The sequence below is a fragment of the Hemicordylus capensis genome, chromosome 3 (genome assembly GCF_027244095.1).
Source record: "Hemicordylus capensis ecotype Gifberg chromosome 3, rHemCap1.1.pri, whole genome shotgun sequence".
NCBI classification, from domain to species: Eukaryota; Metazoa; Chordata; class Lepidosauria; order Squamata; family Cordylidae; genus Hemicordylus; species Hemicordylus capensis.
The window spans coordinates 166,217,754-166,229,530 of NC_069659.1; the positions used below are offsets into that span (position 1 = coordinate 166,217,754).

Genomic DNA, 11,777 nt, shown 5'->3' on the forward strand with positions numbered 1-11,777 from the left:
ATAAGTGTTAGATAGTCCCTTCGGGTTGTCCCAGAGATCAACCTGGCTGCCACATTTTGTACCAGTTGTAGTTTCTAGACTACGTACAAAGGCAGCCCCACACAGAGTGTTATGAAGCAGTCAAGCCTGGAGGTTACCAGCATATGTACTACTGTTTTAAGTATCCAGGAGCACTCCCAAGGTATGTATCTGATCTTTCAGGGGGAATGTAATCCCCTGAAACAGGCAGATCTAAACCATGTCTCAGGTCTTGAGTCCCCACAATCAGTACCTCTATCTTATTTGGATTCAACTTCAGATTCAACTTCACCCAGCCCATTACTGCCTCCAGGCGGGGATTTCAGGAAGTTATGCCATTTCCTTATGAAGTTGATATGGAGAAATACATCTAGGTATCATCAGCATATTGATAACATTCTGAACCAGATCTCCTGATGATCTCTCCCAGTGGTTTCAGTAGATGTTAAAGAGCATTTGAGACAACATGGAGCCTTGTGGAACTCCATAAAGTAACTCTCGCTTCGCAGAGCAACAGTCTCCAAGTGACAGCATCTGGAATCTACCCATGAGGTAAGAGGAATGGAACCACTGTGAAACAGTGCCACTTAATCCCAATTTCCTCAGGCAGTCCAGAAGGATACCATGGTCTATGGTACTGAAAGTCACCGAGAGATCCAAAGGGTCAGCAGAGTCACAATCCCTCTGTCAATATCTAATTGGAGATCATCCATCATGCTGACCAAGGCAGTCTCAACCCCATAGCCCTCTTGAAAGCCAGTTTGAAATGGGTCCATTTCCTCCAGGACTGTCTGGAGCTGAGAGGCCGCTACCCTCTCTGTCATCTTGCCCAACCATGGGAGATTAGAGATGGGCCTATAGTTGCCCAAGTCTGAGGAGTTCAATGTAAGTCCCCCCCCCCACAAGTATGATGTAATGAAATCCTCCTCAAGACAAGGAGGCATCCTACCCTCCCTCAGAGAAGCATTTATGCTTACCACACCAGACCCTCTGCAATAATCTGATTGCTGGATAAAATAAGCCAAGTTGGGCAAGGGTCAAGAGAGCAGGTGGTAGGACAAACAGTTTGAAACAGCTTGTCCACATCCTTAGGAGTCACAAACTAAAAGTGATCCAGTCTGTCCACATAGAGGAGTTGCCGGCTACTTCCATAATAGACTCTGCCCTAATTGTAGGCTCTAGTTTGGCCTGAATACGAGTGATGTTGTTTGTGGGGGGGAAACCATTAAAAGCATCAGAGCATGTAACTGATGGTTCCAAATTTTGATTCTACCCTAGACAGCTACGCAGAAAAAAATTGCTTCTTTGCCATGCATATTGCCAGAGCATAGATCTTCAGATGTGCTATATGTTGTAACCTGTCAGATTCGAGTTGAGTTTTTCTCCATTTGTGCTCTGGTTGTCTACCTCACCGCTTCAGCTCCCATATTTCTTCCTAATACCATGGGGCTAATTTTGAAACAGGTTGGAGAGAATGCTTACAAGTAATTGTGTCTACTACTCTTGTGAGTTCAATATTACAAGTTTGCACCAGAGCATTGACAGAACCATAAGGAGAGCCAACTCAAAATCCTTCCAAGCCTTCTTGGAATCCTATTGGATCCAATAACCTCGGGCAGGCCAACCTAATGGGTCCTTCATCCCTTCAGAGGTGGATTGTGGTTGCAGGTCCTACCTTAACTAGATGGTGGTCAGTCCATGACAATAGGGAAATAACAAGAGGGAACGGAACACCACCCTGATTGGAGTAAAAGACCAAATCAAGCATGTGACCAGCAACATGCATTGGTCCAGAGACCACTTGGGATAGGCCCATATTTGTCATGGTCACTATGAACTCCTGAGCCGCTCCTAAGAACCCACAGTCAACACTGAAGTCCCCCACCAACAGTCTGAACAACTCCAATGCCAACCCTGCAACCAAGTCTGTCAGCTCAGTTATGGACTCTGTTGAACAACAGGGTGATCTGTACACCAACAGTAGTCTCAATCTATAATTGGTCCCTAGGCTTTGGTACAGACAATCGATATGGGCCAGTTCCCTGACAGGGGTCCTGGTAAGGGAGACAGTGTTCTTGTAGACCACAGCCACGCCACCACCTCATCTGCATTCCCTTTTGATTCCATTAAGGCCTAAAAGTTAAACAACACTGACAGAGCTGTACAAGAAATGTAGCATGATGCTTTTTATGATAAAAGGAAGGAGTTCAAAGCAACACACTCTATATCTTGGAAAACAAAATAAAGTTGATTCAAGGTTTTATTTTCAGAACTGAATTACCATGCATATGAACAGGTCTTATTCTTCTGCTGAGAATCCACATTTAGGACAATAGCAAATGTAAATGTCACCTATGTTTCATTTCTTTGACAAGCAACATCATTTTTACACCATATCTATTTCTTATTTTTCTTTATATTCGGTTTACATATAGAAAGAACGGCCTGCTGGAAATTATCTCCCAGCACAACATAAAGTATTAAATTGCCAAAGGTATTTAGGGCTGCTAAGGATTTAGTCAGAGTAAAAATGTCCCGGATCTGCCCCTCCAGTTGGCAGCTCACAGGGTGTATCTTTAATTCAATGCGAATTCCTCTAAAGATGTGAAATGGCAAGAAACACACATAAAATACAACTAATAGGACAATGGCTAGGGTACGAGCTCTCTGCTTGAAAGAGGTGTGAGTTTGAGGCCCTCTTGCCAATGTGTAGATAATCACAGCATAACAAAGAGTCACAGCTACCAACGGCAAGAAGAAGGCAAATGTTGTCAGAATGTAGTTGAATACCCTTACAGAGTGCACTTTTTCGGATGTAGTGAGGTCCAGACAAGTCAATCTATTATGGTTTTGTTTTACAGTAATCAGGTAGAGCATTGGACTGACAGCCAGTAGTGAAACAACCCAAACTGTAACACAGGCCACTATGGCCCACCTCCGTTTCTGAATGGAAAAGCAACTCATTGGATAGACAATTACTACAAACCGGAAGAGGCTGTAGCAGGTAAGGAAGAAGATGCTGCTGTATGTGTTGAAGTAGAAGTTGAATCGGATGGCCTTGCACATGACACTTCCAAAGACCCAATTGCCTCCGTTAAGTGAATAATGAATCAAGAATGGAAGGCAAGACACGTACAGTAAGTCTGTAATGGCCAAGTTTAACATAATGATAGTGCTGGTTTTCCAGGGTCTCATTTTGAAGATATATACAGAAATGACAATAATGTTCCCAGGGAAGCACACCAGAAAGAGAATGCTATAAATTATGGGGATATAGACCTTCTGGTATGAAGCATCTTCATCAGAGCAGTTTCCAAAAGCATTAGTAGGGGTTTGTAAAGAAGAAAAATTGGCCATGCCTTCAGTGTCGGTATCCATAGTTGTCATATATACGGGTAATTCTTTAAGAGGAAAGGAAAAATAAGTGGTTAATTTTAAGATGCTAGAATAATGCCAGTATGCTCCAGTCCTCTCCATGTACTGCATATACTTCACTGGTAAATTGCAATACAATATTTCGCTTAGAGAAATTTACCCCAAAAGAAATGTGGACTGTGCTCTAGAATATTTCCTGAAGCATATATTTGTGATGATAAAATGTATTTCTTTTGCATGATATTAGTGCAAGGCTAGATATAAGGTGCAGGATCCAAACTAAGTTAGTTGTGACCAAATGCCATTGAATTTATGGGATGTGAGTTGACCATGACTAACTTAATCTGGATCCTGCCCAGATTAATGAACATATTGTTGTTCACTACCTAGAGACTTTGGAGGAGGTGGTATATAAGAAAAATTTAATAATAAATAAATAAATATTTTGACTTATTAAGAAAATATTAAGTTTCTAAAAGGTCATAGGGATGTATGAACTGGTTTGACCTCGAGCCAGTTCAACACTGAACTGGTCCGACTTGAGGGCTCACCCTCAAGCCGGACCTGGCCAAATTCAGCTCAAGGTCTAACTGAATCATTACCCCCACAGGCCAGCTCAAAGATGGTTCGGGGGTTCTAGAGTTTTTTAAAAAAATTAAACGCCACCTCTGGGCGGGGGGTGCTTCCGCAGTCATGGGGGGACCTCCGGCAGGCCAGGGAGATCGGCAGGGCAGGGAGTGGTTCCCTTAAAAAGCTGGTAAGTATGCCATTACCTGCTCCTCTGCGGCCCAGCCACTTTTATGGGAATGGCGCAAGCACTGTGCACAACTGCGAGTGCACTGTTCCCTGCAGCCTGTGCATGCCATCAGCATGCACAGGCTGCAGGGAAGAGTGCCACATCCACCCACAGCACTCACACCACATCCAGAAAAGCAACAGAGCAGCAGCAGAGTAGGTAACAACCTGCTTATCTGCTTTTTAAGGTAACTGCTCCCCACCCTGCCAAACCGTTCAGCTGCAGGCGCCTGAGCTGATTCAGCGCTTCCCCAAAGAGCTGTTTGTGCACATTTCTATTCAGAGGTGAAGAACCAGGGGTACAGCAAGGTTGATGGTAGCCCTGAGACTGGCCACCACGACCACCACCAAGCATGCTACCCCATACCAGCCATGTCCTTACCAGCACGCCGACGCAGGGTGTATGGCCAGTGCTGGGCACAAGCACATGGTGGCCTTTCATCCTCTCCAGTCAGCAAACACTTTGTTTGCCAGCTTGAGGCTTCCTTTTTCTCCCTTGCAAGTGGAAGTTAAACCTAGACCAGGGCTAAACAACTTCAGCAGCACCCGTCATTCCTGATTATTGGCCATTGTCGCTGGAGATTATGGGAATTCTAGTCCAGCCACAGCTGGGGTGCCAAAGTTGTGCAGCCCTGGCTTAGATCTAATGGGCTTAAGTTACAGGAAGGTAGATTTCAGCTGAATATTAGGAGAAGCTTCTTGTCAGAAAGACCAGTTGGACCATGGAACCAGTTACGTGCAATAAGATGTTCTCACTTGATAAAGGTCTTCAGGCAGTTATCTGTTAGGGATGCTCTTACTCTTCTGCACTGAGCAAGAGATTGGATTAAATGACCTACAAGGCCAACTCCAGTTCTCTTATTCTAGGCAGTGGGTTTGATTGAGACATTTAATTTAATTTAATTTAATTTAATTTAATTTAATTTAAACTATTTCTGTACCGCTCAAAACTTGCATCTTTGGGTGGTTTACAATTAAGATCATTTAAAACCTGATTTAATGATTTAAAATCATTTCTCTTATTCCTCAGCTATAAATATTCAGTGCAGATTTAAGGTTTACATTAGACTAGGTATACTTTTAAAAGTCTACATATGCTATAAAGATAACAGAATTGTCTTTGTTGTTAATTTGGTTTTTCTCTCTAGTGGTTGATTTTAGACCAGAGCAAAACCTGCAATAAGTATTTGGCAGTTGGTCCATGCCCTTCTAAGAAACGATCGGTTAGTTATTATCATAGATATCATTTTATATCATTAAACTGCATAGATTATATCTAGCATTACAGTGTTGGCATTGTGTTACGGATTTGACAGTTCTCTGATTTAAAAAAGAAATAAAGGCCTGTATCCTCCAAATTAGCTCTTGAAACAAATCTAGGATGACATTTGTTTCAAGAGCTAATGAAGATACTTGCTTTTATTTTCCTTAAAGCAGACAATGGTAGTATCTGCAATATTGTGCCAACACTAAGACACTAGACAGAACCTATGCAATTGGAACTGATTTATGCTATACTATAGATAGTATTTACCTCAAGTGCTTTTGTGTTTACCTCAATTTTTCCTTTTGCCATGATTTAGAAGTTACTATAAGATAACATTTCCAAGTTATTCTGAGACCAATTAAGATTTATGTGGAAAACAAATGTATAATATCTTTCCTGTCTTCTTGTTTCCTGTAAGATATTACAAGAACAAACTGGGGAAAGTCCTCAGAGATCCCAGAATTGTCCCCTCTCTGTAATATATCTGTCTCATTTAACATTATAAATAGATCATACTCACACACTCTGAATATCTAAAGTTGGAAAGCAGTGGTACAAAGCAGCAGTGCATCATTTCCCTGGGAATTTGTTATAAACGTCATTCTCCTTCAGTTATTCTGAGCAGAAAACAATGAACCTTGAGGGCTGAGCAGTCCATAGTATATCTAATGCCATTGTTGGAAGTGCAGAGATTCAAAGTCCAGTGTCTTTATGGCTGTGCTGCTAGCTGCAATTATTATATGCCAAGCTCGACTCATGTAAATTGATAGCTCACAAAAGGGTTCTGTTAGTATGTTGCTAAGGCTTATATACCAGGTACCTAACCAGACCTGCCCTCATTTGCATTTTTTTTTTTTTTGCTTCTTATTGTTTGCATCCACTCTCAAGAAGCAGGAGACATCTCTTTGGCAAGGAGCACTCACTGTATTCCAAGAAGTGATTCAGTAGTTGTGATGAGCATTCAGATTTTCTAATTCATTAGTATTAATATTTACATGGCACTTTGCAAAGTATCAGAAGCCAAATCGAAAACCCTGACCTACGTCCAAAATAGCAACAAGCCCTGTTTAGGCATTATATAAAGTGGGAACACTGTACTCACATACAGTATCTCCCGAAAGCATGCTTGAAAGGCCCTCTCCTGAACTGATGTGTTCTGAAATCCTGCCATCTGCTCTCCACACCGACAGTGTTTGTCTAAAGAGACAAGCACTCTGCACATGAAGAGATCCTTGCCATGATGTGGAATCGTGGTGCCCCAGGGTACACATCAGGAGGAGGATTACTCCTTGAGTACAGTTTTTGTCTCTTCAAACACTGTCAGTGTTGGGGTGCGTGGGGTTTGAGAGGATGTCAACGCAGGGACGAGGTTTTTGGGCACACTGAATGTTGTCTATGAGGATAGCATTCCTACTTGATAAAATGCTCAAACAAAGCTATAGTGCTTGCTAGGGGAGGGGGGGAAGGAACAAAAGAGGAAACAGATGGGAAACACCAGAGAAAGAGGAAGGGAACAAAAAATGCACATGGACAAATGCAGCTACAGATTATTTGTATTTTAGTTAGGATGCAGCCTCAGTAGGATCACCAAATGACCCCTGCTGTTTTGCCTTTAATAGCTGATTCCCAGAAACTAGACTGGTTATGTGATACTGCAGGATCAGAGGAATATTTTATTATGTTATCTTAACAGCATTGCAGAGGAGTCTGACTTGGAAATAGTTGTAAATCTTTTGACTACTGCAAAATTGTGTATATCATCTAATGGAAAAGAATGTGTTGCATCATTGGTATTCAAAGATATGGACAACTGCTATTCTTTCAAAACTGACCTTTATTTTTAATTAAAATATTAGTTGTTTTATTACTAGGCGATCTGCTGTATTAGCAGATCGCATAGTAATAAGCAGTAATAAGCAGATCGCCTAGTAATAAAACAACTAATATTTTTATCAAAAATTGGTCCTTCTGAGATACTGGAATGTAAGTTTAATTACAATATATCTGTACATATTCTTCTGTCTATAGTTGTGCAGCTCTGCAATGATTGGATATTTTTGGTGGCATGTATTATTTATTATTTTTATTTTTATAGATTTGCAAATAATGTGTGAATAAGATCTGTAGGAATTAGAAGATTATCTCCACCTTACGGAAAGCTTAACTAAATGACTTTTGCACACCAGACTGTTGCTAAAGACACAGGAGCAGGTCCGACTAGGTTCAGGTGACAACCCACCAGTTGAGGGGGATGAGCCAAAGACTTTGCAGAACAGGTGGATATTGTGGAGGGATGTGAAGGAGGGAAAATAAGTGGTGGTGCAAGATTAGGCATAGGGAGTCAACAGGAAAAAACAGTTACAGCTACAGTTACAGTGGCACTGGAGAGAATGCCATGGCTAGCTATAAATGGGATATAAGAACGTAAGAATGGCCCCGCTGGATCAGACCAGCATCCTATCTAGTCCAGCATCCTGTTTCACACAGTGGACCCCCAGATGCCTCTGAAAAGCCCACAGGCAAGAGGTGAGGGGAGAGGAGAGCTGGTCTTGTGGTAGCAAGCGTGACTTGTCCCCTTAGCTAAGCAGGGTCTGCCCTGGTTGCATATAAATGGGAGACTAGAAGTATGAGCACTGTAAGATATTCCCCTCAGTGGATGGAGCCGCTCTGGGAAGAGCAGAAGATTCCAAGTTCCCTCCCTGGCATCTCCAAGACAGGGCTTCCTGCCTGCAACCTTGGAGAAGCCGCTGCCAGTCTGTGTAGACAGTACTGAACTAGATGGACCAATGGTCTGACTCAGTATAAGGCAGCTTACTATGTTCCTGTGAGAGCAAGGAGATGAGCGGGAGGACACCAAAAGCCATGAGGTGCTTGAAAGATGGGTACATATTGTAATCATTCTTTCAGTGGTTGATGACAACAGATATTTATATACTGCTTTTCAACAAAAGTTCTCAAAGCGGTTTACATAGAGAAATAAATAAAGAAATAAAGATGAATTCAGTGGTCCCTCTACTTTTTATCATCAGTGAGTGGAAACAGTTTTGTTCTGGGTGGAAGTTTCAAGGCAGTGTGCGCACATCTCTCTCTCTCTCTCTCTCTCTCACACACACACACACACACACAATGGGCTGTGCTTTGCACGACATGCAATTTTTCTATCTCTTCCCACCCTGCCTCCACCTCTCTTCTGCAGCTTATTAATCCACACTGAAACTATTCTAAACATTACTAAACTCCATAAATGTGCACCATAAATGTGGAAGGAAAAAGAAGTGTATTTTACAATTCTACTCGATTTTATTACAAGTATAATAAAAACAAGGCAATACTTCAGCAAACAGTTACTGGAAGTGATAATACTTCAATATTCAATATTTATATAACACATTGTGCAATGTGTTGTGCAACCTTGTATGTGTTTTGGAGAACATCTCGTGCACAACGTCATAGAGCACCACAACTTTGTGTAGTTCCACAGGCTTAAATGCACACAACTTCTCTTCTTGTACTAAGGCAACAATAGTCTGGATACCATCTCTTACTTTGATATGGATTTTAAAGTGCAAAGTAAATGTATTTAAACCACCCAGAGAACTTGCATTTTGGGCGGTATAAAAATGTGCTGAAATAAGTAAGTAAATAAATAAATAAATGTATTTATCATTTAATTAATTTTTAATCCACTTTTAAAATTGAAATTCTCACACAGCAGTAAAAGCAAAATATAAAGACAATGGCACACTAAAAATGAGAACTACAAAATTTAAAAGATCAAGAAACACAATAAACAATTAAGCAGCAAGGTAAAAATCACTTAAATCAGCTGTCAGCCATTTAAAGCAGAGCAGTGTAAAATGACTTCAGTGCCAATGTGGGGCCCTAATGTATGTTCTCAGCCAGGGAATTCTGCAGTTGTGGCTTCACCTCTGAAAATGTCCTGCCTGTGGTACCCACTAATTAATCTGAGTAAAAGCATGTTTGAGTAGGCTCATAGATGCCAGGATCAACATTATAAAGTGCATTGTGTCATGTTTATAGAATCTGTAATTTATATGGACGCCCCCAGTTTGAGAAATCTGTCCTCCCTAATGAGTAGCAAATTGTGGTGTCCTGCTACAGTTGCTGTACCAGCATTCTGTTTTTGGTGAGTGAGGCCGAACCCTGGCTTCACCTGTAATTTGGGCTAGGAGCAATTTTCACTACAAAAATCAGATACAGGACTACACAGATGAGTAAGAGCTTTAAAGGTTGAAGATTATTTTGAGTTGTTGTGCTTGGGATTGGGAATGGATTGTGGGGAGCTGCTCTTTATCTTCCAACTCCAAGGTGTTCTGTGCTTGTTTCTACATTTGGTATTCCCTCTGATTGCCGCCCCCCACCCCCACCCCCGCTCGCCACCCTTTCCCCGGTTGCCTGACACACAGTCGAGTTTACATTCCCTGGGCTGCTGCCCCTCCACCCCACCCCCCGCTTTCCCCATAGCTCCCTCAGCCTCTCCTTGCCTGGGCTGGCTGAGCTCCCCCAGTTGCATCTTTTTCCACCCACCCAGCCTCTCGGGCTCTTCTGAAGGTGGAAATAGCCACCCTCCAAAACTCCCCTTTGCTGCTGCCAATCCTTTTTGCGATCTCTTTGGCGGATCTCTCTGCTGTTGCTGCTGCCAATCAATCTCTTGTGAAGAAGGAAATGTTTCCCTCCATTTGCTGCTGCTGAGCCCGGCGCCTCCACCTCTCCCCGCCCGCAGCAGCTCTTCTGAAGGCGGGAATCGACTCCCTCCGGGAGTCCCGTTTGCTGCTTCCGATCCCATGTGGGACTGGCAGCAGCAAATGAGACTCTCAGAGGGAGACGATTCCCTCCTTCAGAAGAGCGAGCCCGAGTGGCGGGCGTGAAGAGGAGGAGGCGCCTCTCGGGCTCAGCAGCAGCAAACGGAGGGAGATCATTCCCTCCTTCAGAAGAGCAGCTGCAGGCGGGGAGAGGTGGAGGGGGGTGAAGCGGCGAGGGAAAGGCGGTGGCGGGGAGCAGCAGCCACACGCCACAGCCGCCGAAGGGAGCGGCTGTACGGGGAAGCTGCGCGGTGGGCTTGGAGTGTGGGAGTGTGCGCCCGCACAGCCTCCTGCCTTAGAGGGAACGATGGCTGGATCCCTGACCCCAAGGGGCTCACAATCTAAAAAGAAACGTAAAGAAGACACAAGCTACAACCACTGGAGAGATAGGGCCAGTTGCTCCCTTGCTGCTCACTAAAGATAATCACTGCTTTTAAAATCACTGTGCCTCTTTGCTGAGTTAGTGGAAATGCAGCTTGATCCTAGTTATGTATTTCCTCTTATTATATTGTGGTGGGAACAGCAAACCGTTGCTAACCTTGATATCATTTTGTTTCATGGACAAAAATGGCAATGTTTATATTCTAAGGCTAGTCCAGAATTTCTTTTAGAATCTTCACTTGCTATCCCTATACAATAGCAGATTTCCTCAGGATGTTCTATCTTATGCTGGTCTTGGGCCGTAATAAAGATGACTGATGGATTGGTTCCTCAGGATTCTTCCAAATATTTGCTATTGTATTTTCAAAACCAAACCAAACCCAGAAGCCGAAATTGCTCTCATTCACCTCCAGGTAATGCTGGTTCTTGCTAAAGTTCCCTCTTCATTGAAGCTGATTGTTTAATTAGGCAACTAACAGCCCTCACTTCTGCTGTTATGGTCTAGGGCTCTCTGATGGCTGCTTGCTTAATTGCTAAATTAGTTACCTTTTGTAGAGATGCAGTACTTTGGGAGCCTCTTGTTAAAACAATTCATGTTCTAACAAGAAAATAATATCATAATGTGAGAACACTCTAAGAATAGGAAAACTACAGGGAACGCGACAAGTCAACAACAGTAGTGGTGTCATCAGTGGGCAAGGTACATAGTTCAGTCCTACATATGTTTGCTCGGAAGTGAGCCCCACTGATTTATGTGGAAATTAGCCCACTTAATGGCAGGTTGCATGCTAATAGTATTCCAGTTTCAGAAATAGTGTGCCCTAAGTGGATTTGGCAATATATATAATAGCAGCTGGTGTATAAAAACACTTACATTGCCAGCTCTTCAATTGGCTGTGCATTTAATATTTGCTTGGCTGTATGTTTGTCTCCATTTGTGTAAGACCTCATATCAATCTGCTGTCAAAGGTGACCCTGTTTGTTCTGAATCTTTGCTTTTCAGACTCTTGCAGCTTGATCCTATACATGTTACATAGGAAGCTGCCATATACTGAGTCAGACCATTGGTCTAGCTAGCTCAGTATTGTCTACACAGACTGGCAGAGGCTTCTCCAAGG

General features: G+C 42.7%; 1 protein-coding gene across 1 annotated transcript; it reads right to left on the reverse strand.

Moving 5' to 3' along the window:
• Positions 1-2,415: 2,415 nt before the first annotated feature.
• Positions 2,416-4,562, reverse strand: LOC128350522 (2-oxoglutarate receptor 1-like). The gene is made up of 2 exons (XM_053308938.1): positions 4,556-4,562; positions 2,416-3,419 (listed from the first exon to the last, which is right to left on the reverse strand). The coding sequence occupies exons 1-2, from the start codon at positions 4,560-4,562 to the stop codon at positions 2,416-2,418; spliced, it is 1,011 nt and encodes a 336-aa protein (XP_053164913.1).
• Positions 4,563-11,777: the final 7,215 nt, after the last annotated feature.